This window comes from Echiichthys vipera (assembly GCF_963691815.1).
Source record: "Echiichthys vipera genome assembly, chromosome: 8".
In the NCBI taxonomy this organism is placed as follows: Eukaryota; Metazoa; Chordata; class Actinopteri; order Perciformes; family Trachinidae; genus Echiichthys; species Echiichthys vipera.
The window spans coordinates 27,437,836-27,464,921 of record NC_139833.1 but is presented as its reverse complement, the minus strand read 5'-3'; the positions used below and the strand labels follow the sequence as shown (position 1 = coordinate 27,464,921).

The following is a 27,086-nucleotide window of genomic DNA, read 5'->3' as shown; positions in this document are numbered from 1 at the left end:
CACTCAGATCAAAAAGAAAGCCGAAGGAAAGCTGTCGGGAGGCAAGTCGCAACAGTAACTTTTAAAGTTCCAAAGTTCTTGACTGTAATGTTCAGCATGGAGTCCTTCTTCTCGAGCAAAGGTAAGCCACGCTGTTGTCTATACCACAAGTGAACAGAAGTGCAGCTGAAAGGAGAGAAAGAAGACAGGTAACAAAGCCAGGAGGTAAAGTGATACAGGTGGAGAGCAGACAGAGAGATCATTTCTAGGCTGTGGGAGGGACTGCACATGGGTCAGACTATAAAGCAGCAGCAAACACGTAACAGGTGTACAGTTGTTTAGCGTGAAACGATGGAAATTACCATTGAAGGGAAGCTATCCCTCAAGTGTCTCTGGTTGTATTGTACTAGGTAATGTTGCAAATTAATGAGCTGGATTGCTTTATGGCAACGTTGGATTGACAGGATTTTTGGATCAATGTGCTGCAACTCCTTGATTTGTCAGGTATTACTTGTAACTACTGAAGGTCGTCCCCATCCGTTATTTTACCTGTAAATACTCAATTTATATTATAGATATATTATGACATAAAAGGACACATACGGTGATAGGTTTTATACAGATCCAGGATTAAAAATACAATGCATATTTGCATAATGTGCATCATGCATGTGCATTACAATATCTGGGAAGACCATTTCATCATCGATAGTTACTTGTTTTGTCAGAGGATTTATGTGGTTGCAAGAAACTTTGTCACAACACAAGTTAACATGCATTATAAATTATGAGTATATTGAACGTTGGAATCTGTAACAGTTCCAGTTGATCCCTCTGCTGCTGTGATATTATGCAACCATGCAACAATGAATACTAGCTGAGTGTGTGTGAAGCCTAAGTGGATGCATATGAGTGTTCTGCTGTTCTGTCTGGTTAAACAGTGAGACAGTTGGAAAAGGAGGATTGTTACAAGTTAGTAAAATTAGTGCTTGATTATCGTCAACAATATTAATGATAAAGAAATTGCTATTTATCAAGGAAAAGCATAGCTAAAGAACATGTGATGTTTTTCAGCTTGTCCGTTTAATATCATAAGAAATGTTACATCTTCAGGATTGAGACTGCGTGACAAAACAACAATTTCACTATTATATTTCTTTTATTTTGACACTTTGTGAACTAAATAATTAACTAATGAATACAAAAAGAATCTACACATCAATTGATAATGAAATGAACTGAAAGGACCAACAATTGTTATCAGCAAATGTTGTGTATATTTAATAGAATGCCTCTGATACTGCCTAAAATGCATCTATTTGTATCACTTTGCCCTGACCCTATACCACATTATTTTGCCCTTCCAAAAAATCTACTTTGAAGTAGCTAATGTTCTTTTAACGTTATAACTGACTCTCAAACTAACAAACAAAATTAAGTTCTGTCACTCTCTGTATGTATAACCCGAGCCAGGCCACACAACAGTTCTATACATCTACAACTGCTAAACCACCTACTACTCTGAATCGAGAGGAAAAAATGGCAATGGAACAACTCTGACATTTAGCTTATCACCATGTTTGGTAGTGACATACGGTCAATCAAAAACAGTCACAAAGGAGACCCCTGATGTAAAGAATAACATACTGTAATTCTACTGAAATATAGAAGTGTATAAAGTACTATGGAACAGTAGTTATCATGATTCCAAGTCTCTTCTTTAATGAAGAAATGTGAGCCTGAATCCAGTTGGCATCATGAACCGACATACTTTTTCTCATTGGTGCCAGAAGAACATTTTTCTCGTCTGTCTTCGGTGTTTGCCCCTGGATCAGTGTGTCATCCATATTTTGTAGCCTACTTGCTTTTCTTGTCTGTGCTTGCAGGGGACACAGGACAACATGCTTTAAAGTCGCTAATGATTGTGTGTACGGTAGCATGGCGGACTACAGGTTTAATGTCCTCATGCCGTTCCTCAAAACGTGTTATTTTCCTAGAATTGTTTGTTTTATCCTTCTCAAGAAGAGATGACATTTTACAGGAACAACAGTTCAATGATCAAAAACACTTAGAATCTCCTTGATGTTTTATTACTCTGCCACAGATTTAAGTGGAGATTATAACTCGACCCACTGTATTGCCTTTTAATAAAAGCTTTTACAGTTCTAAACAGCAGTTTTAGACAAAGGACCCGTTCAGGGAGTCTGAATACACTTTTTCCACACATGAATGCATTATTATATTCAAACACAGAGTTTCGGAAACTCTAGCCAGTTATTTGTCGAGATGTCAACGCTGAACTGCACGCCTTACAGATTTGATTGAAACAAATCTCTGCAATTGTAGTATTTATGCAAAGGCTACAAATACGTTGGAGTACAAAAAAATCAAAAAGCATCAACAAAACACTGTACTTTATTCACTGTTTGGCTTATAAGTGGTGTTCTATATGTGCAGTGTTAAATCAGAATGTTGTAAATGGCACACAAACACACCTCATTTCAGTGTACTGACTTCTGATCTCATAATGCCGCATCAAAGGTGGAGGAAACCTTTCAAGGTGTAACTCAGTAGTGAATGGATGCTGACTGTGGCCCTGTAGTCCTACAGAGATTTACTGTCTTGTCTCGATCTCCTTAATTTGCCAGTTAATGTCCCAGTTTCAGAAGCCTGAGCAGTATATTACTCTCCCTGTGCTCTGCTGAGTGTGATGCTGCCGTTGTGCTGACTCTCAGTCCAGAACCCACAGAGAGAGGATTTTACTCTGACTCAAAGACCTTTTGCTGTCACACTCTGGGGTTACTGAGGAAGAATTTCCCACTGAGCTTCCATCAGGCTGCGGCACGATTCAAAGACCTCCCACAGAGTGAGAAGAAGTAGTGTACTGTGTGTTACTGTCTGAGTGTTTTGCCAGTGGAGGTTTGTCTGTCTGGCAGTGACCAGTGTTCCCAACACTGCAGCAAAACTGAGGCAATAAAAGCCAAGGGCAGATTTCTGAGGCTGTATTCACTGGTGGAATGTGGCTTGTTTGTCGTGTTGGTGGTGGACAGGGGGAGATCGCATTCTCCTCCCCCTAGTGGGCAACCAAAGAGTAGGAGGCACCAAAACATGAGCTATGGACACCAGTCACTGTATAATCTCACTATAATTGACTAAAAATGTTTACATTTTACATTTAAATGATCAATTTGTTGTAGTCAGTCAGTGAAAACAATATGTAATTTTCTTGAGGAGCTTTTATAAGTTGAAAAATAAACCTCATAATGTCATCAGGGTTGCTTTTCCTGATGGTGTCATCAGGGTTATCTTGAGTTTAGTTTTACATTGCCAGACCACATCCCTTACACCCCATGGTATAAGGGTAAAACACTCAGTTAGTTTGTATTTCTTTAAACCAATCAAACTCGTCTTGTGTAGCAATGATGCAGCAATGGCGCCCTTGCAAAACAGATAGTGGAAAGGGCCGGCATGCACCAAACATCAGGCTTTATACTCTTGAATCTTGAGTTAGGCTTGACACGTCAAAGAAAATATTCAGATAACCTGATTATAAATTGAGTTTGCTGAGCAGTTCGATTGGTACCACTAATACTGCTCAAAATAACACGGAACCTCTGCAGTAGCATGATAAGAGTCATTATACATAAAACAAAGCACCAATGGGCTCCTTCCTCTCCGATTGACTTTGGTGATCCACTTGAATGCACTTTACTATGAGAGGAGCTGGTACTCTGTGTTCACTAACTACTTTGTTGCTTTGGTGCTTCATTTTATGTGTAAGGACTCTTGGAGGTTTGGTGTTATTTTGAGCAGTATTAGTGGTTAAAAAAGATGTTTTAATGCCTTCACCGTACTGCCCTGAGCTAATCAGTGTTAGTCATGTCCAGCTGTTAGCGTCTCTCCCTAATTTCTCCGTTAATAGGTCATACACAAAAAATACTGCCTCAATGGCTTATTTAATGTAAGTAAGTGCCAAAAAAGACCATGGGATGATTTTGCACAGGAAATACACTTCAAGACTTGTTTTATAAGGACTTTCTGAAACGTCAATGCAGTAAATTAATGGGAAAATCCTTTGCGGAACCAGAGCCATTTGAAAATTGGACAGTCACTGTTTAGTCCTGAGCAGTTACTCTTTTCTGAAAGTTAAATATAATTGTTAATTTCTAGGAATGATGCAGCCATTTTTCTTATGAAACTGGCTGCTTGCCATCCCGTGACAAATAACTGGCTTCGAGACAATCTCTTTGGATAAAATAATGCTTCCTTGGCCCATGATGTCATCCTTGATAGACATATGTTTAATATCCGGTAGCAGATTGCCTATCCAGGAAATCCAGTCTGATGACTGTTTCATGATGCTTCCTCTCAAATACTGTGTTTCTATATTGGATATATATTTGATGAGTTCACAAACTTAAGCAGGACATGATTCTGGCAGCAGTTGTCATCACATGTGAGTTATCATTAGAAGCAACTTTGAACTTTATTGTTGCAGGCAAGTTGCATGCTATGATTTTTCCTGTTTATAGGAATGAGAATAGGTACTTTTAGTACAATTGATCAACAGAAAAATAAATATGCAGTGATTCTGACTATGAATTGTTTCAAAAGTCAGTTTTTAAATCAGAAATTGTTGGCCTACAAGTGATCTGAAGATTTCTCTTGGGCTCTGGGTAACTGTAATGAATATTTTTTATACTCATTTTAGACAAAATTAATCAATAAGTAGATGAAATAATTGTCGGATTAATTAATAATGAAAATAGATGTTTGCTGCAGCCAAAGGCTTCATCATCGGCTCAGATTTCAACTGATTATTTTCACTCCTTATTCATTTTTTGTCTAAATCTTTTGTTGACATATTTTTCTCCTATTTATCATATAGTATGTCTAAAATAAAGTATTAAGATAATTAGGAATTTATGTTTACTGGGGGTGTAAAACCCTGAAAAGAAGATCTAACCATTAAAAATGAGCAGCAGAATGTGAACCATTTGTCAACATGGGACAAAAATAATTTGACCTGCCCACTAAAAGGTTATTATCTTCAACATAACATAATAATTCATGTAAAATATTTACCATACATATGCACCATTAACACTTGTGGCAGTCAGCTGCTGAAAACCATACCAAAAGTTAGACAGGTCCCTTTTTAGAGCAGGATATTTCCTGGATGTCATAAGGTGATGATTTAACACAGTGTTGGTTACACATTAGAAACGGTAGCAGGGCTGATGTTTCGTAGCTGGTATTCAAATGTAACTCACAAGCACTCTACTGGTGCTTATGTGGGGTATGTACTGTACTACACAGTAGTGGGGCGATGTGGGTGGTAAGTGTTGGGGCCAGAGTGGAATGACCCCAGTATGAAGGACAGCTATAAAATGTGAGCCTTTCATCTGAAATGCGTCACCGAAGAGCTTCGGAACATTTGGTCTCAAGCATTAACATCCAGTCTGTTTTTAAACACTCCCTTCCCTTTATACATGGATCTACTGCTTGATTCATTGTGACACAGTCCAAATAATTATGTCTTACAAGTTATCAGTCATTGTCTCAGTTTGTCCACATAAATAATTGCATTAGGCATACCATTTATTAGTATGGAAGATTGGGTGGGATGGAATTTGAAATAGCTTAGAGTATGGTGACCCATGAGTAGTACTTTGTAATTTGCTATCGTGCTCTGCAACACCCAACGTGCTTGTGTTCTTTTCGTCCAGCAGAGGGAGATGTTCGCCTGTTAACTTGAGTTTGCCTCCTGGACATATTATTCGTATCCAGAGATTGTTCTTGCTTAATCCTCCGTGCAAAAGGATTTAAAAGATCAAGATCTCCTCTCTCTTAGCAGACATAAAGTTACCTGAATGTTCAGGCGTGATGATGAGTGTGCAGCACAGCTCTTTGTTGGGCAGCTATTAAAAGCAGAGTGTTCCAGCATGTGGAGAAAAATGCACCCATTTAACGGAAGTATTTGCAAAAGTCTCTGCTAATTAAACACACTTGGAAGACCAGTTTCTCCTTTGTTTATTAACCCAGCTGATTTCATTTGAACTGTCTATAAGAGATGTAGTGAAGTGTATACATTACATTTAACAGTATTTCAATTTTTGTTATATAATACAGTTCTGATTTTTTTTTTTTGTCTCTTTTTCTGTTTTCCAGGTGAGTGCCTCTTCTTCTGTGGGTTGATTGTTGTCGGAGCATAGTCCGGAGCATCTGAATATCTGAAACAATAAGTACTGCATAAATTAAATTAAATTAAATCTGTCACATTTGTCCTACTGACATGGATGCATTAATGGTTTAGTGATATATATTCTGCATTACACACTTAATCATACTGACTTGAAAGAGTTCTCTGGTGCAGAAGGTATGGGTCAGGAACTGCCCTCATAGACCATGACTTTCCTCTGAGGTACATTTGGAGCTCTTTTACCCAGGTTGATAAACCAGTGGAGGGGTTGTAACACCTGGGTGCAGCCTGGCCCCCATTATAGGGCAGGTCACTGTGCTGTTTTGCTGTGAAACTCATGGTGTGTCACAGAATAGAGGAGAGGAGAAACACCATCAAACGTGGCTGAAATGAATGTGTGGGGGTGTGATTTAAAGGGTGGGGTGGGGGCAAACAATGCTATCTTAGTTACTCTGAACTTTCCTCATAAAGAAGAAAAGGCCAAGAACGTGTGTGCGTGTGCGTGTGCGTGTGCGTGTGCGTGTGCGTGTGTGTGTGTGTGCGTGTGCGTGTGAGTGTGTGGTAAGCCGTTGTCAATACAGTAGCAAACCGTTTCTACCAGGGCTGCCTCCGACTAAGAATTTTCTTGGTTGACCATTGGTTGTCATTTAGAGCGGTTAGTGGCATATTCGACGTATATACCCCCCCTCCCAATATAGCTTCAGCGACTGAATTACATAATTCACCATCAATCAATTAATTATTACCATTATTTTACAGCCGCGCGCTATAAGTCTGCCACTTGTTAATGACACCGGCAAATTATTTCAGATTTTAATTCTGAATTTGTCTGAAAAAAATCAGCAAGGAGACTGCGGGAACCATTTGGGCATGTATCTAGGCCAACGTTACTTACATGTTTAGGTGGTAGGTCATGTTTGTCATGGACGATTGAGAGGCAACGTTTTTCTTGCAAAGTTTGCATGTGACCTTTCATGGGGTCATCCTTGTTCTTTTCAAAGTGATCCCATATTTTAGATGTCTTTCCTGGCATGATTCGCTATTAATTATTAACATTGTAGCAACACGCAGTTCCCATTTCCCATGAGGCTTTGCTCTGACCATTCTAAATAAATGTATGAACAAAAAAACAAATTCAATCGTTGGCCATTTTATATTTATGTAACGTCTGAATAAAAATAATTAGATCAAGATAGGAGGCTTAACAAAAATCAGTAGACTGGATTAATGAGAGTGAGTCTGAAACTCTAGCAACCATGAGTGAGATGTAGAGACACAACAAGTGTAACATATAGTATAGTGGTTGGGCTCTCTGTGTTAATAGAGATCTTGGAGATTTTCACAGGAACATTCTTGATTCTGAAGAGTTTTAACTCAATGGGCCTGTCATGAACATCACACGGTTGAGCTTATTGGCCGCCAGTCAACCGGGACATCTCCTTGTCGTCCCGATGGCCACTCTGCCCCTGCAAGTTTCAATCCATCAGGACTTCTTCCTGGAGCTGTTTGGAACAAGGGGAGACCATGTAAATGTAAAGATATCTCCCTGCCCTAGCTTTTTCTCCAGTGCACGCTGCTTCACATTTCTTCACCTGAGGGTGATTATTGCTCTTGCCGAGATCTTGTCACACATTAACAAAGCGAGGTGGATCATTGTTAAAGGTGATCCAACTGGTTTGCTTTTGTCGCTATTAAGTGTACTGTTTGAACCATTTTCTGACGTGCGATAAATACCAGTACAAGTCTTAAAGTAAAGTCTTTAAAAGTCCACTGTGTGGTTTTGATCCTAAGATTTTACCATGAGAAGAAGTTGGAGAAACATAAAACAAATTCTCAGAGCTGTCAGGGGAGTAGCCTGATAGGTTTTTGGCTAAAGTCACCCTGCTGTTTGGTCCCCACGGGGGCAGCACATCTTCAAGGACAAACTGTTAATACACTGTCTCCATGTCTGTTACTTCTGTGAGTTTCATATACTGTAGGATTTCTTTTGGGCCTTTTTGTGCCAGTAGTGGTAAATTACTCCACTTTATTGTTCAGTGTTGGAGGAGCTCACGTTCACTGGCTTTTATTACAGTTTGGAAAGGGAAGCTGCCCATTGTTTGGACTGTTATCCTTTCTTTAAAGCAGGTTAAAGTTGTAGGTGGAAAACAGGATGTGGAGCCAGTCCAGCCATGCTGATAAGAACTAGCAAAGAGGAAATGAAAATGCCATCTCTTGAGGAGGATGCATGTTTTGTGGGTGCGGCACATGAATAGAATATATTAAAAAAAGATTGGTTGCATAGTATACATTTATAACAAGCTTAAAGAGAAAGCTGTTTATTTATAGATGTTTATTATTGCTCCCTGTGCATTGTACTTTGAACATGCACCTTAACCAGGAACCTGATATTGTATTAATCCAGCAGCAGTACAGCTCTGGGTGTGGTGTAGTATTTCCCAGCATTCGTGCTCTGGACTCTTTCCAGTCTCACAGACAATGCTATGTGAAAAATCAACAAACCTATGGGTATTATTTAAACTTAAAAATCCAAAGTAATTAATTATGATATCTCACCCCCCCACTCAGGGAAGCTTTGTATCTGCATGAGAAAATATCTCTTGTTGTTATTGTGGTTAAGTGACAAGCACAGACTCATGCCATACGAGTTGTTTTGTTACATATGTGCCAGACTACATATTTTTAGTCACATAGTTGCCTGACAGGACACGTTGGGTACATTTAGTAGTGTTTTTCCAGTAATGATACACTGCTACAGAGGGGATGCGATTGCAAAAAACAAAGCATTCCTGGAGTTAACGGAGTACACAACGGCTAGAAAGAGCAAAGAAATAACTTGCACATGGAAAGTGTTCGTGACTAACCAAGTATTATTTCTGCATGGACTTTTTGTCACTTTCATTTCTCCATGCAGGCTGTCTGGATCCGTTCAGCTTGGGGGCGGTGCTCAGTCCTCGCCTCTCACTGCATGGAATGATAAGATTTCAGGAAGTGAAGTCTTCTTTTTCTGCATCAGATAAAACACACTTCAGAAACCACAAGAGCGGTTTGAGGCAGAGTCCCGATACTTTCTTGCAAAATTAAATGTCTAACCTTTTAGTACTACAGAAATTGCAGCCGCATGAATTTAAAATACCACAGCTGGGGTGATTCTTTTCCACAGGATGGATATACAAGAGCCCTCCTTTGGGTGGTTCGGCTCAGTTTATGAAAGTTACGGAGATTATAAAGATAGTGAGTCATCACTGTCTGTAACTAGACCATAAAGCTGTGAAAGAATAGGCCTTTTTCTTTCCTCAGCCAGAACACACTAAATAAGTTTACTGCAAATCTTTCTTTCTTTGTGAAAGGAGCAGCTCATGCTCTCCACTCTGAGAAAAAAGAAAGAATGCCACTGATTCATTCTCTCCAGATGGGGTGGGAGTTTATGGTAGTGAGGATAATAAATCACCTGTCTTTGTATGTTTGTGTGAGTGTGCGTATGAGAGGAGTCACCTGTATTATGTTTGTCTGTATGCTATTAGAAGCTGATCATCAGGATGCCTGTCTAAAAATAAAGCTCAGCCTCTTCAGGTTACAATGCAAATCCGCACATTGTGGCAGCCAGTCAGGAAAGCCAGAGTCTGGATCCCGTGTCAAGTTTTGTTGTTTGATAGCTGGTTGCCCGTAGCAGCAGCAGTAAGCCCACGTTCCCCCGAAACCTCAACTGTGGACAGGCACATGGTATTTGACTAACCTGTGGGCTGCGTTGCTACAGCAACCAAAGCCTGGCATGGCCACACCCATGTGTGGTTTGCAGACTCTGACTCATCATGCACATTCTTTTTTTTTTCTTTTATTCTTAAAATGTGACTTTGTTACATTGTTTGGGACATGTTTTCATAATTATTCAGATGCTTCCTCTTTCGCGGCTTTTTTATACAAACACAGTTAAAGGAGTAATGAATAAGCTTGCCCACTCATGGTATGAGACTGTGTTTGTCTGTGTGGCGCAAACAGGCTGGTCCCAGCTGGCACTGCCAGACCTGTCGCTCCCTACAGCCATTTTATACCCTGGTTCTCACCAACCAGACTGGAGCTCCATTTTGTGAGGGTCACCTTCATTTTAAGCATGGTTTCAAATCATTGGCACTTGAAGGGTAGGTTCACGTTTTTATAAAGTGGGTCTTTTCATAATAATCACATGCCTGTGTACACTAAGAAAGCTTTCATGAATTCTCATTTGGTGCAAATATGTAATTATAAATCCAGTCAAAGGTCATATGAGTCATATTAGTTAACCCAATAAGGTTTTCCAAAGTTCCTTTAGTACAAACTTTCTCCTTCTGTTTGCTGGACAGTGTTTCATCACTGAGCCTTGGTGGAGGGAAAGTCACAAGAAGAGGGAATTTAGAGGTAAAAATACTTTTTGGGAAGATTGTGAGCTGAAGCTGAACTTTGCTGCGTCAATTTCTGCACAAAACCAAGACTGCAGATTGGAATCACTTTAAAAAGGGATATCATAATGGCCAGTACAGATAAGATAAAAAATTACAGCAACTTACAACTTCAATTTCAATAGCTCCAGACATGAATTTTAACTCATAGTTGACTGGCATATGCTCAGGGCTGTTTTGCAATAAGTATTGTATCAAAGACTTTAAAACATGCACCTATCATTTAAGGCATTGGTGTGTGTTAAGTAATGCTTCAATGTGAAACATCTTGTCATGTATGTCAAGACTCATTACATAAAGGGTGCTATTGATAGGAAGATTATGTTTTGACAGGTTCAGGACCCACAAATTAGTCTGAACAAAGTGCTGCAGTGTGTTAGCCTTATCTTTTAGTCATACCCTTCAGGGTCAACTGCACTCATTGGAAACAAGCCAGAACTGATAAACCCTCAACAATATTACCTGTATCTGTGATCTCACAGCTCTTGAATTACGGTTACAGCAGCTGTATATGGAGCTCTAAATGGTAGGACTGTTCTTTTTAGTTCACTAACACTTGTCTCCAGTTTAACTCACTCTTCTTTAACAACTTACAAACACATTAATTGCTCCCCATAAAGCAAGGAATAAGTATGCAAGACAAAGCCAGAGTTGTTGTTGGGTTTCTTTTGGATGCCTTGGTAGTGCCTTTTGCAGACTGACTCTTAGGTATTTGTCTTCTTTCTCTATCTAGTTTTCTTGTTCTCCCTTTTTTCCAGTGTTCATCTTATTCTCTGGGTCTGTAATTTGTGAGGTTTCTCGAACAAGGCTCCCAGTGTGTATCTCCCAGTTAGCTGTTGTGGAAAATAAAGCATGGACGCCTTTGGATGTATGGGACATGGGGCATGGTATCCGGGGCAGCAGAGAGGATATGTCCAGCTTTGCAGAGCCCTCAGATTTATGGTGTAGATGTTCCTCTGCGTTTATGGGCCGTAGATGAAACGATTCCCTTGTTCTTTTCTCACAATCACCCTCCCTACTCTGAATGTACCCCTCCACACCCATTCCTTCGCTCTTTTAGAACCATCTTGCATGCCATGTTGTTCCGCTGGATGGACAGTGGGTTTCGCAAGGGTGAAAAGAAGGAGTAGCAGTGTGGTTTTGACTGGGTGGTGAAAGCAGAAAGAAGGTGTTGTGTTTTATTACAGCCACGGAGGCCTTTGTGCGATAAGTCAAATCAAAGCAGCATGGACAGAGGTGATCCTCTTGGAGATCGTTTCTGGCTAAGCCCTAAGAAAGGTAAGTGGCAAATATAGATTACATATAGATTGATCATATCATGTACAGGAAAAGGAGGCAGGATGCTGTGAGTGAATGGATGCCAGCGTTGGTCTGATGAACGTTATGTCATGAAGAGGTGTGGCCACATACAGACAGCCACTCATTTTTCACATTTTGGAATATGGAGAGTTAAATAGGGAGTTGCGCATATCCTGGATCTATCTTGTGCAACAATAGTTAAGCCTTTCCTAGCTCCTAAATGGTTTAATACATGTCTTGCATGCTGACTCTGATCCCTGGCTGCCTTTTAGCTGAGCTGGCATACGGCTCTCACAGGAGAAATAACAAGAGAGTCGAGGGCTGGTTTGAATTTTCTGTCCAAATCTCACTGCTGGAACTTGTTTACAACACAAAGCGTTTTTGTAGTCACTGGCTGTTTTGCAGAATTCCCACCAAAAGATGATTTCTATTAGTGTAGTCAGAATGGCAAGCTTTTGCTCCAACTTAGACATGATAGTATCATGCAGTTGCTTGAGTTTTGTCGGCTAGACATCCATGATGCAAATCTCAAATTCTGGTTGTCAGGATATGTTTTAATTTTCAAACCATTGTCTATGCACCCTAGCGATGGTTGACTGTGAAAATTCCACTAGATTAGCAGTTTCTGAAAAACTCAAAACAGCCCGTCTGGAACTAACAACCATACCAGGTTCAAAGTCACTTAAATCCCCTTTCCTCGACCATGTCTACATGCCTGAATGCATTGATTTGCTGCCACGTGATTGGCTGATTCAATATTTGCATTAATGAGCAGTTGAAAAGATAAAGTTGCCAGTGAGTGTACTGTATACACCCTTTCCTAAAGTGCTGGATAATAGATGTTGAATGTAAGAGTGAAGAATACTTTGGTCATAGGAAAACATTATCCATTATTAACGACGGCTGATTTGGTTCCTAGTGTTAGACATGGCAAATCTGTCACATGGCTGCTGCTGCTTTCAGTCCCTCATGGGTGGGCTCCTGTCCAAGTCTGCAGGGGGCATTGTAAGGCTGGACACATAGAGACCCCAGCACTAACACATGACCGACAGCTTGTTGGGGAGAGAGAGTGAGTAGGAACGAATGGGACTTGGCAGTCTTCTTGGGTGCTCCTGCTTATTTTTGGTTGGTAAAGGGGGTGAAGAGAGGCATAATCTCTGACTTCATTTCTTTCCACTCTGGAAAAGGAGAAGTCAGTGTGATCTGTGACTCGTGGAGTTGAGAACACAAGTAAGGCCTGTCATTTTACCTCAAGCACACACCAGTTTATAGATTTTCCATGTGCATTTATGCGTATACTGGTGAGACAAAAACTATGAGTTGTCTTTTTTTCCTCTGCTCACACAGTAGGCTATTCTTCTTGTGACGTCAATACAGTTTTATGCTGCTAAGTTTTCCCCCCCAAAAAATGACTCTGTGCTGAAATTTCCTTTCACAGTTACACAGTCTTTATTTGATAAAAAAAAGATGTCTTACTATACTGTTGCTTTTAATCAGCCTTATACAGTATAACTCCAAAGATATTCATGGTGCAGGAAAAGTTTGTGTTGGCAGAGCAACAACAGTTCCTATAGTCTCCTGATTGATTTCAGACCATTACTTTGTCTATTGTTCTTGTCCCTCAGCTCTGAACACAGCAAAGCATTTTCCTTCTTCTGCCGCAATTTGCCCCTTGTTTTCACCTCAGTCATCCAAGAACAGTTGATTATTTATTTTTGCAACAGTGTGAGGAATGCCAAAGACACTTCTCAGTCTCCCTGCATGCTCACCAGCTCTGAACACACAGTGCTTCTTTGTCTGAGGCGATTCTCTGGTTTAACACACTCCTGTGGGTTTGTGTTTGGAGGGACAGTATATAGAGTTTTTTGTACTAGCCACCCCACACATTATCTATAGGCTAGTGGCTATGCATGCAATTCAAAGTGCCCTTCATCAAAGTATAACCCGACCAGATCAACCCAATTATGCCCAGAGTGTCCAGTCATTGCCAGGTGTTAATCCTTGCAGCACCCTCTTGCATTTCAAAGGCTACAATCTCTCTGCCTGTGCAGGCACTTATTGGCACTGTTATTCATGATATCACTTAAAAATATCTGTCAATGTTGTCTGAAGGTGGGATTAGGGCCTCACATGCAATAAATCAGCATTTTACAATTGTCAAGTCAACAAACCATTATAAGATATTGTCCAAAATCTTTTATGCCGTGGACAACTGTCAGTATGTAAGTAAGAATGTAAATATGACAGATCTTAAGGAGTTAGCCTTTTTAAACATCACCCTCATTTAAGAGTCTATAGAAGTCCTAGCAGCTCCGTGAGGCTTAAAACACTAATATGTTTTATTAATTCAGTAGATTTTCACATTTGGTTCAAGTATCTATCTATCCGTCTATCCACCCTGACACCGCAGTGCTCTTTCAGTCAATGGAGCCACTTTTTGTGATAATTTACTGGTTGTTTTTTATTGCACCAGTTAAATTGAATTCATTACTTTATCATTAGTTAAAGCATCAATTAATTACTCAATTGGAATTGCCTACTGGGACAGCCTATAACTACTGTAGTGACAAAACCTGCCTCCATATAAAGCTGTTTACAACAACCTCTAACTTTAGCAGGTTCCTGGGTCAGAGGTAACCTTTAACATGTATCAGCTCCGTCAGGGGGCACAGCTGCCACTGACTGAGGGGGTCACTCTCCTTTCTATACCCAGCCAGGGGACAAGCACCTCAGATTAAAAAAGGCTTACTGTCCAGAGTAAAGTGAGCTCTCATGCATTGTGTTTTGTCAAAACTTTAAAGTGCAAGTCATGATTTGGGGTAGACAAAGGTGCCACACTTCCAAACAAGATGTTAAAATCCCCTTTCTGTGTTTGTTTTATACACTCATGCTTCAACAATTAGGTGCCCTTCTTTTTAAATGTATTTTCAGGGCGGTATGCACTTCTTCAAAGCACTGTGCGATAATTTGTTCCGGTTACTGCTTAGTAGAAAGCTTTAGTTCATCATCAGTCCAAATTAAATCTAACTCAAAACCGTGATAACTTGATAGTCATATATGAAGCTTACCTGTGCATTAGCATTAGATGTGTCATTCATTAGGAGGACTACATGTTCTTAAGTTTTGACGTAGGTTTGACTTCACACTAACTGGTAATGTGAGCACATACATTAGTGTGAAAGAGAGGCTCCGCTGACCTTTGCTTTCTCTGGAAGTGGCTGGAGTGGCTTGGATCTGATATCAGAATAGAGGGCTCGGGAGCAGGACCAATAGACCGTGGAGCAGCCGGCCTTTACAGTGGGCCAGTCGCCAGCCACCATCAGTTGGTGGTGACAAGTCTATTCTGGGACTTTTGGAAGTCTGCAACATTGAAGCAGAAGGGGACTCCTAACCAGGAAACTATTCACATACTCTTCCCAAATGTCTTACTACTCCTTTATATGCTTCAATCAATTGAATCATGTGTCCACTTGCAGCGCTCTGCTGCTGCAGTATCTGATTATAGACTGAATGAAATTAGACACCATTATTTCTATAGTGAGCATTCCCTTCTGATAATCTTTTTCTGATCATTTATTATGTTGCTAATGTCACCCCAAACCTTCACACTACTATTGTAACCAGAAGGTCGCTGTAAAAAGCAGGGTTTTTCAGGCCTGGCCATACAGCATTTCTCTGGAAGCTGGCATATTTAATATTCGGATGGCTGGAGGGACTGGGCCTCAAGCCAGAATAAGGGTCAATGGGAAGTTTGAAGTTCACCGAGCACTTTGTGCATAAACAGTGCATGAAATCATACTGATATGCAGCCAGGAGAGCAAAGCACCATGCATGGTGATGCAGATTACTTCAAATGAGATAGCTCCAAGCTTGAATTTTAACTCATAGTTGACTGGCATATGTTCAGGCGATTTGCAATGTATTTGTTTCTTTTTTCTGTTTGAATAAGTTCCTTATACAGTATGCAGCCAGGAGAGCAAAGCACCATGCATGGTGATGCAGATTACTTCAAATGAGATAGCTCCAGGCTTGAATTTGAACTCAGTTGACTGGCATATGTTCAGGGCCGATTTGCAATGTATTTGTTTTTTTTTGTTCTGTTTGAATAAGTTTCTTATACAGTGTTTTATTTAAAATTACCTCTTAGCTACCTACTAGACATCCATTAATGTATAACGAGATACCAAATGAGGTTGAGTAAGTAAGTACAAGCACATACACAGCCAGCTTTAAGCAACCGCCTCCGCCTCCGCTTCAATGTCAGGCAAACTGCAGCATGTCAATGATAAAACAATTGTTTCGTAAGACAGAGGTATGCATTTCTTGTACAGAGAAACTGAGGAATTCTTTGTTCCTCCACTGAAAACTCCTCCCAGCCTACAATCTGAACCCTTAACTTCACATACACCATTAAAATCAATATAACAGCATGAAGTATGTATAGGTGGAGTGCACACAGCCTGGGGCATCACCTCATAGTCTGACTAGACAGATTTCAAAGGATTATTGTGTGACAGGAATTGTTTTCATGCCAGCATTAGTAAAAACAAAAGTGAGGTTCACTACAGTACTGCCAAAACTATTTTTAAGATGTTCATATTTAATGTTTGCCCGATGTTTTAACCTTTTCATATCCAACCTTAATTTTAACCTAATAGGCAAACCCAAATGGAAAATATTATAACTATTAGAAAGAACTACTGGGCAAAAATGCATGCATGAGGCTTCATTTGAAAGTAACATCTTTTAGTTTTGCATGTTTAGCAAGTTCAACCATGGCCTTCTAAGTTATATTTAAATAACAATAGCTAGAACATGCTTTATTCCAGAACTATGCAAATCACGGGAGTTAACCTATGTTCCCTGGGTCCTATGTTCCCCGCATCGGACCCTTTTCGTCCTGTGTTCCCCGGTCTGTTATTTTTTTTCCACAATTAGTGCCCAATTCCACGGCAAATAGGCCTTACACTACCCCCTAACCCTGAGCCTGACCATAACCCTAACCCTAACAAAATGGTGAATTAGATCAGCGGAGGCAGGGGCTTACGCGACCGGGGAACATAGGGATGACCCCCAAATCCTCACAAACCTTCTACAGTTTGTCAACCACACCTGTATTACATAAGGCTGCAACTAATGATAAATGATTGATCGTTTGGTCTATAAAATGTCACAAAATAATGAAAAATGTTTTTCCTGTTTTCTCAAAGACCAAGATGATGTCGTTAAATGTATTGCCTTGTCAGTCAAAACCTCGATATTAAGTTGAATATGATATAAAACAGAGAAATGCAGGAAATCTCCAGATTTGAGAGGCGGAAAAGCCTTTTCTGCCTTTTTTGGATGAGAAATTACTTACGGTTAATCAATTATCAAAAAAGTTGTTGATGATTTTTTTGCCGATCAACTAATCCAGTGTTCACCTAATCTTTACAGTTCTCGTATAAAATGTCAGACCTCTAGGCTTACCCTCATGGGCGTGAGTGAGGTTTTAGAGTGTGGATAAAAAAGAGGTATGGAGTAGCCATACACAGTAAAAAATACATGTAAAAATATGTACATGTTTTGTTTTGTTTTTGATAAAGGAGAGATTTAAGGTGAGTTTTAAGATTAAGCACAGAATTTTGCCCTCAGATAATGTTTAATTTTCTTGATTGCTGATGAAATCTTGACAGTGTGCTAATGGTTTGTTTCGGATCAGTGTCTTTGCAAATAGTGGTGCGATAAATGACAGTGTAGTCCAGCTGTCCAGGACAACAGATTTATGGTCTGCTGCTCAACTGCAGCGCTGAAAGTGGATATGGGGCTTACCGAGAACTGACTCACTACATTTGCCTGTTACCATGGAAAAATAAAATAGAAACAGTTTTCCACCAGTGTTTGGATGTGTAATAGTATGTGTGGTTTCAAACAGCAGGCAGAATACATCATTTCATCCACACTATGATTTACTGTGTTCCAGCACAGTACCATCAACTCAGTCTAACTCTTCACTATATTCTTTTCTTTTTAACAGGATAAGTGAACTCCTCTGCTCTGTCCAACAATGGTCAGTTTTCCTTCCAGTTTGGCTTGGACACTGGCTGTGAGAGGACACTCACTGACGCAGAGAGACGAACAGGAGACAGATGTACAGAGGAGAGAAGTGATCTAGGGATAGAAATCTGATATCATGTTCCTGAGAGCACTGAAAAGGTTAGCTATAATGCGCAGTCCTTTATATAGTTGTGCAAGATAGATTCTTGGTTCTCAGCTAAATCAAGCCTGAATACTAGCTTGTCTCTGAAGCAATAACAACTTAAGGCTGCTTTACAGCCTGTTGCATCACTTTAATGAGCTGCAATGGGGAATGATGATTGGTCTATGTCATTTCCTTCACATAGTGACTTGGTGATCATCCAGCAAACACATACGTGAATAGAATTTAACTTGATATCTGTCTCTCTCTCTGTTAGACTAAATCTGCAAAGGGCAAACTACCAGTGGCAGTTATAGTAGTCATGACTTGTCTTTTCATATCCTATGATCCTGGAGACCAAAATACATTCATAGTTATTTATGTATTTTCTCTTCAAATGTCACCTTCCCTTTACACATTCAGATTGTGTGACATGAGATCCGAAAGCCACACCTAGAGAGGGACGTAGAGGGAAAGCTCCTCAGTGATATCTGATCAGGTTATGTGTGAAATGAAACACCTTGTACCTGATAACCTACATAGATGCCTCAGGCAAGATAGATGTATGCCAACCGGTTTCGTATCTTTCTTCTCTAAACTAATCCCTGTTTAGAACAGCTCAGTTGTGGGGCCAGTGTGTGTGTGTGTGACACTCCAAAGGGTGTGTGTCTGCCACCTTTGGTGTGTGTTTAGAGGTGTGTGTGTACATTATATAGGAGGCGTATGCTTTTGTGTGTGGGTGGGCATCACCGTCAAAAGTCTCAGAGCTACAGAACATGTGCTCAAACACACTTCGTAGGTTCGTTGCTCTATTCATTTGACTTTGTACTTTCTTCATTTCATTCGAGTTATTGAATGCACTTTTTTTCTTTGCTTCATACTTCCTGCTCTACTGTTTACTTTAGTGAGTTTTTTTTTCCATGCCATTTTTTCACCAAGAAATAGGGAGAGAAGGTAGGAGGAGCCGGACTGAGACGTGTGCCTCTCTCTCTCTCTCTCTCTCTCTCTCTCTCTCTCTCTCACTCTCACACACGCTCCCTCTCTTCCATTCTGTCATTGCCATCTCGGCAGTACGGAGACTGTTCATTCCCAGCCACGCTGAATAGAGGGGGGACAGCACACTTTTGACTTTAAGTTAGATTTCACAGAGGAATATTATTTTTCTTCACAAAATCCAAAGGATCTGCGAGAGGAGAAGAAAGTAAGGAAAACATCTTACAAGGATTTCTTCTTGCATTTTTTTTATTGAATTGAGAAGCACGTGACAGCCGGTTTTGCCACTGGATTCTTTCACGATCAGACGTGAGATTGTCTCATATTTTCCTTTCATGTCGTTATTTTCAGTTTTACTTTGAGAGAGTATACTGACATAAAGCACAATGGTTGCTGGAATGCTGATGCCCCTGCGGGAACTGAGGGCCATCTATGAGGTACTGTTTAGAGATGGTGTTATGGTGGCCAAGAAGGACAAAAGGCCTCAGATCAAGCACCCTGAGATAGAAGGTGTGAGCAACCTGCAAGTAATCCGTGCCATGGGCTCTCTTAAGTCTCGGGGCTATGTGAAGGAGACATTTGCATGGAGACATTTCTACTGGTACTTGAGCAATGAGGGAATTGTTTACCTGCGTGACTACCTCCATCTGCCCCCTGAAATTGTTCCTGCCTCCCTGCAGAGGATCAGGAAGCCAGCTGCTACCCTAGCCATTGCCCACAGGGCTGCACGGGTCCAATCTGTAGAAGGTCCTACATCTTATGCTCCTAAGCCAGGCCGCAGGGGTGAAGCAGAGAGCCAAGAGTCTCTGGCTGAGCGTCAAGGCTATCGCCATAAGATGATGGGTCCCGGAGAAAAAGAGAGCTACACTGACAGGACCCCAAGGTTTAGGGGTCGTCCACTGGCTGCAGAACCAGTCAAGCCGAAAGCATCATGGGAAGTGGAAGACCAGCCTCGGCCTCTGTTTAGGAGGGGGAACAACTTCAGAAGTGAGGCAGCGATGATGGAGGAGACCCAAGTAAAAAGAGTTTCTCGTCAGCAGCCGGATGTGAGCAATGAGAAGCCAGTAACAATATCACAGGAGAGGAGAGTGTCCAAAGACCAAACGGCACCAATGTATGTCCAGAGTCAGATTGCAGCTTTGAAACAGGATGTGCCACAGACCACTTTGACATCAGCGTCCTCAGCCCTACCATTAAGTGAGGCTGCTGTTGCTGCGGGTACAGGTGCTGCAACATCAAAGATTACAGCTGAACCCTCTACTCCCAAAACAAATAAAGCTGATGAAAAAGCTTCAATGAAGCCTTGGGAAATGGTCACAAGCAGTTCAGTTATCACAATGCAAGAGGTCAAAAAGGAGAAGACACAAAAGGTAATTTTTGATCCGATTAAATCTGCAGAGGCCAAGGCCACAGCTGAGATTGCCAATGATGAAGTAAAACCCAAAGCAGTTATAACAATGGCTGCTGCTGAGGAAACAAGCAGTGTCCTTTCTGCCACTACCACTGCTGCCCCTGTCACCACAAAACCTGTTCACAAAGATGTCAAGGAAAAGAAGACAAAAAAGGGGATTGTTGAAACAGTTAAATCCTCAGAGGCCAAGACCATTACTGAATCAGCACCTGATCACATGAAGGCTCAGGCAGTTATTACAATGGTTGCTGCTCAGGAAACCTCCAAACTCCTTACCGACACTTCCACCCCTGTCATCATAAAACCTGTCAGTAAAGATGTCAAGGAAGAGAAAGCAAATGTTATTGAAGAATCAATCCAACCTATAAAAGTGAAGATCCCAGACGAATCCAAAATAGGTAATGAGAAGGCCAAGAAAACGGCCAAAGTAACTGTCACTAAGGAGACCACCAAACTCCCACCTGACAGTATCACCAGAGAGCCAGTATCGTTCACTGCACTAAACGACACCTCTAAAGTGACTCAGGAGCCCACTGATGCTAAAGGGACCTCAGTGAATCTCTCTGCAAAGCCCAAAACTGACGAAACACCCCAGAAAACCACTTTGGTGGAATCCTCAATACTTGAAGTTAAAACTACCGTTATTGCAACAACTCTCTCAGCACCTATGGCCAGTACTGAAGATGCAAAACCTGTCAAGGGGAGAGCTACAGTAACCGAGATTTTTACAAAACAGGAGAAAACCGATGTAAAGGTGACTTCTCATGTCAAGAGAGCTGAAGAAATTCTCCCAGAAGAGGTCTTTAAAGGCTCAGTACAATTAGCAACATATGCGCAAAAGGACTCGTCTTCACCTCAGCTCGGTCAAAATGTTGCCACCACAGAGGTGGTTATGGAAACCAAACAAGATGTTGAGGGAAGCTCTAAATTAAAAAGGAAGAAAAAGAAATCGCCTGGTGAAAAACCCAAGAATATCAATACAGAGGAGCTACCTGACTTTAAGGTGGATAAGGAAAAACCCTGTATAGACAAGCCCCCTGAGGAGGTTGCTGAAAATACCCTCCAACCCACACCAGTGATGACCTCAGAGCCAACGACCGTGTGTACCAGCATAAAGGCTCAGGGACCAGCAGAGGAAAATGATACTCAGGCTAAAAAAGATATTGATGGAGGGGGGGGGAAGGAGGTCCCCAAACAAATTCAAGGAAAGGCAATAATGGAAATCCCCAAACAAACTGAGGACCCGAGTATTTCTGAATTAGCATCACTTTCATTGGATCATATCCCAGCAGTGCCCCCAGTGGAGCCTCCAGATGATGCACAGGTAAAAGAGAAAGTTGAAGGAAGCAGTATCAGCACAATAACACAGGGACCAGTGTGCACCAAGGGCCAGTTAGATACTAAATTGCCCCACATGGAGCCAGTGAAATCTGAGGAAATGACTGTCACTAAATTGGAAACAGTGACGGTGCAGAAAATAACTCAAGTGGAGGTCATTCAAGCAAGCCCCAGAGCTGAAGGGAAAAGCCCTGTGGCAGATTCTCAGAAACCTACAGTTGAGCCTAAATCCTTAACAAACACAGGGAAAGCTGCAGAGGAATTTTCAAAGGGCAAGAAAAAAGGTAGAGGAAAGAAGCAGGCCCAGGCTCAATTATCAGACACCATAAACACAAAGCCTGAAGCAGAAGCATTACCATCTACTAACATTACATCATTGCCCAAGGCCACAGTTAAAGACCGCCATGTCACGGCCTCTGCACCGACAGAACTGGAGGTTACTCCAAAAACTCCAGAAAGAATGTGTAGTGAGGAAACCAGGCAGGCTGCAGCTGTGCTCTGTGAGGCCCCGGCAGACAAAGAGGAGGTGGAGCCAACTCTGCTTTTTGCAGAAAAAATCAAGCGGGAGGTTCCGAAACCAAAAACATCATCCACTGCGAGGGAAGCACCCGCTCCCAGAGAATTAGCGTCAGCAGCACCAGTGTTAACAGCAGAGGCAGCTGTGGCTCAGGCACAGGCCAGCCCCCTCGACAAGCAAGAGGAGCCTCCCAGAGTTTCACAATATTCAGCCAGTCAGGCAGCAGAGCGCAGCACAGAGAAAAGGCTCTCTGTTTCAGAGGCCTTAAAGCAGAAGGAAGAGAAGAAGAGGGACTTGGAGGAGGACACACCCTCTGCCACTGCCACACCCGCAACTGCCCAGCCGGACCAGCTTCACCTGGGGGACACCTGTGACTCTGTAAGCAGTGACATAGACGAGGCCACCATGAAGAGGAAAATTGTAGTAGTTGAAGAGATAGTTGAGGTGAAGCAGGTTCTTAGTCCTGAGGCAACAGGGGCACAGTCATCTCCTCCACCTGTACAAGTTGAGGAGGAGGAAGAGGAACTGGACCTGGATGTTCTGGAAGAAATTGCCATAGAGCGGGCTCTTCTAGCAGCAGCACCGGGGGCCAGAGTGCATGGAGCCTCACCTGAGGAAGACTGGGACCACTCACTGGATGAGCCAGAGGAGAAGACATGGCCTCACTTCATTGAAGGTTTGTTTGAACGTGTGCCAGTTAACCTACTTCCTACCTTGTTCTCCTCTCACTGCTGTGCATGGCATGTTATTGCTCTGTGGTTCCCACCTTTTTCTGACGTGTGGGAGGTCTTAGGTAGGCTATTTGATGACGACTCTTGTTGCTCATCCACATTGTCATTTACTTTAAGCATTTCCCTTACTGCAATTGTGTGTTTCTGACTTCTCTTCCAAAGTATTGTTTGGGGTGATTTGATTACAGTTCATGTCTTAAAGTTGCATGTTACAGAGCGCAGGCCCTACTTTGTGATGTGGACAGTCTCTCTTTAGGAATAGTTTCAGTAAGCTGGTGAGAAGAGTCAGTTGAGATGTTGCTGTGATTTAATTATCTCTCTGTTAAAATAGATATAGTATCAGTAACACTGTCATAGCATAGCACATGAAGTGTATTTGGGGCACTGTACAATTTCACATGGGCATGATGACACACATAATCACAGGTGAAGCTATACTTAATAGCTGTATATATAACACTATACTTTGGCATTAAGAACCAAGTAAATCTTACATAGAATTTACCACACATGGGGCAGTGGCAGTTTTCATTCCATCAAACAAAACTCAAAAATTCACATTTTTTGGGGTGGGGAATTCCATAATATGGTAATAAATTGAACCCTGCACATGTCTGTGAAACCAGTAATCTCTGGAGCCATCTCTGAGTGTTTGCCAAATGACATTATGCAGACCTGCAGTCATTCCAACAAGGTGGGGCTTTTTGCAGATATTCAGCCACGCCTGGTCCCTGCAGAGATAGTTGAGTGTGAGTTAAAGCCAGACGTACTAAGTCAGGGGGGTGTGGTGCTTTTGGGAGCATTTCTCCTCTTTGCTCCAGTAAGTGTTCTTGGCCCTGTTTTATGTTATGTCGTTGTTTTCTGCATCTTCTTTTCAGATTGTCTTGTACAGGAGATAAGCATGCTCCTCGCATACCTTTATGGAATGGTATGTGTAGGATATGGGAGTTATGTAGACAATGTGATAACAGAAGTATATACTGGCCTCCTCTGCTGGATCTATGTAAAAGGTGCCATTCAATGCTGTGGTTGGTTCTGCTGAAGTAAAACTAGTGAATCATGATGCTGAAGCATGTTCATGTGATTTTGGATTATATTTGAATATTCCACAACTTTCAAAAGTGAGTTATTTTGACCATCATGCGCATTTGGGTGTATAGCAAAGAACTCCACATGGGCGTTGTCTTTAGTGGGTGTGAGCAACAGACAAAGAGTCAGGAAGCTGGAATAGCTTGCTCACAGCTCACAGGGTGTGTTTGTTTGGTTCCACACGTGACAGCAGATCTGGATTCAATTTGCAGCCTGATTCCCTTATTCAATCTGCAGTACTCATAAGGAAAATAAGTCTCTTTTGCACTTTGATAAAATGTAATTCATGACTCACATGCACATTAAACAGCAGATGCAACTCATCATAAACCAGGCTTAAATTCAATTAATTGCTTTGAACTTCAACATCTGAAATATCTGATCTCTAGCGCCGATCCTCCGAACTGTGGACATTCACAAAGGTTTCAGTTTTGCTTTTAATTTTGTAGTTCTGGAAGCTTATCAGATATAGATGCAGCAGTGCCAGCCATCAGATGACCACACATAGTTCAGTGACCCACTGCTGACATCTGCTGTTCATTACCATCCATTATCACCTTTTACATACAACCAGTAGACTAAATGTTACAACTATAGTCAGTTTTGACAAAATTTTGATAAAACAAGTAATGCATATTTCACATCATCATGTAAGGGACAAACCGTCTTTTCTTTCTAGATATCAAGCTTTGCAGTAGCCAGATTTAAGCACTGTTGCCAAAGAAGTTTCCTTCAGATTTTACCTCAGATACAGTATGAAGAGTTGTGATAGATAGGGCAGTGATTTACAGAGTTCCAATGTTTAGTGCTGTTATCCTACAGAGTGTTGTATTCTTGGTATGTTAGCTAATCAAATAGCTGTCGGCAGACTCAGTTACGCCCACCAGAGTATAGTTGCTGTTAGTCTGCTTTTGTCTAGTTACAATTTATGTCTCTCTTTATAATGCATCAGTGATGTGAAAACCAGGGAAAAGGAAAGCATTTGAAAAACCGACTTACACAACAAAAATGTTCCTTTCTATAAAAGAGCTACTTAAGATGGGTTAGATTTCAAGGGAACACTTTGACATTACATGTGGCACTGCTGGTTTTTTGAAGGGTGGAATGGTGCTGTACGCGCTTTGCATGAAATGGACATGCTTGAGAGGCTGTTTAAACTCTGACCATACGTGGCACCAGGGCCAATTAGACTAAATCACATCTAAGACATGGCACTGTGGTCTTTCACATTTTTCATTTCTTAAATCATGCCCAACGCATACTTGTGTGGGTTAAATGAAGAGCTACAGCGCGCTGCAGTATTGTGCCTTTCATTATGGCGACATTTCATTTTGATGTTATGACTCACCAGGACCATTCTCAAATCTGAGAGCTTCAGTTATGAGCCTGACCTTTTTGAGTAGAAAAAGGAAAGAATGTGGGACTTAAAATGTTCAATCTCATGCTGTCTGTTGATGGCCTGTGTTGTGAGTTGGCAGCTAAAGTAGAATCTGCTGCTGCTACTGTTTCTGTTGTTGCCCACCAGCGATGTTTTGCTCAAAACAAAGTCAACGACCTTAGCTGCCATCCCATATCTTTGACCGCTGACTCTACTTGTGAGATCACTTCTAATATTTTATTGCAGTAATAAGTCTGAGAACATACCAGCCTACCTTTCATAAATTGAAACGCAGCACGCAAACATGTTGACAATGAAGAGATTCTGTTGATACGTCAGAATGAAACATGAGCAGGTGACAGGTGACCTCCAAAGCTGCTGCCTTATTTCTGTTGAATCATGCTTTAAAACAAGATCAGTAATCAATACTGATGTGATATCAGATTAAAACTGTGACATTGTTGCAGGAAGAACGTGATGTAAAGTGTGCAGAAATGAATATGCAGTGTAACCAAAGAATTATCCTCTCTCATGGGCCGGTTGTGTGTGATCTTCGAACACAGGGTTTCAGCCGTTTGATGTACAAGTTTGAACTAGTTTGAAGTACGCCACTGGTGAAGACAAAGTATCTGGTATCGTATTTAATAGCAGTCCATTGCAACATAATGACTAGAGGCTGGACAGTGAAGCAGAATCCGAAATCTGTTATAGTAATATAACAGTTAACTAAACCCCTGACACAGAGAGATCGATGACATGTGGAATATATTGAGGGTTTGGCCAGGATGGTTATGATCTTAGTCATTTCCCAGGGTACGTGGTTTATTACAGGGACTGACTAACTTAACTTCAGTAGTAGCAGATTTGTCCTCTTTAAGCCTGCACTATTTCAGTATTCTGGAGGGTGTTTTTGGCCTTAATTTAAATTTGACCTTTATATTTGACCACTTGCTTTGTCAAGATGAATTATTAAGTAGAGCAGTGTTTACAAAATGGAGCTCCATCAATGTATGGGTGTAGATTGAGATTTGGGAAGAGGTATTCCCCTCTGGAAACAAGCTCAAAATACCTTTCGGCTATGTGTCCTAACATGAATGATATGTGCAAGAGGCCTGGTCTGTGAAGGCACATGAGGATTTTCACAGAGGAATTCCCTGCAATCCTCTGTAAAGCCCCTATGTGGTTGCTCAATATAGCTGCCTTCATTGCACACAGGACATCCATCTATAGTGTCCATGTTTCATGAGAGAAAACAATCCCAGCTCTACTCTCCAGACACTGGGTGGGATTGCTTTGAGCATTACGCAGAAATGGAACCAGCTGTCAACACCGTAATTGTCACAGAGCCATATGTATATATTAAAAGCTAGTAGCTACTATATTGAGAGAATGCTGTGCATTGCTGTAGTCCCAAAAGCAACAAGGGATGACCACCAAGAGCTAAACTCAGTTACAGCCTGTCCATCACATAACTCTGTGTGGCTGTGATTTAATAATTATTCCATCAGTCCTAGCTCGCAGTTTCATATTTACTG

General features: G+C 41.3%; 1 protein-coding gene across 18 annotated transcripts in view; it reads left to right on the top strand.

The window, feature by feature from the left end:
- The window catches only part of plecb (plectin b), a 145,096-nt gene that overhangs the window by 59,391 nt on the left and 58,619 nt on the right, over positions 1-27,086 (top strand). For 9 of the 18 annotated variants that reach the window (XM_083918598.1, XM_083918595.1, XM_083918597.1 and 6 more), the window contains exon 1: positions 19,163-23,029. The exons of 7 other annotated variants lie outside the window; for them this stretch is intronic. In XM_083918598.1, coding sequence (XP_083774724.1) covers positions 19,474-23,029 — 3,556 coding nt within the window. In that variant the 5' untranslated portion in view covers positions 19,163-19,473. Of the gene's footprint in view, positions 1-81; positions 122-19,162; positions 23,030-27,086 lie in introns of those variants that run through there. 2 more of the 18 variants (XM_083918589.1, XM_083918588.1) reach the window with 1 other exon arrangement.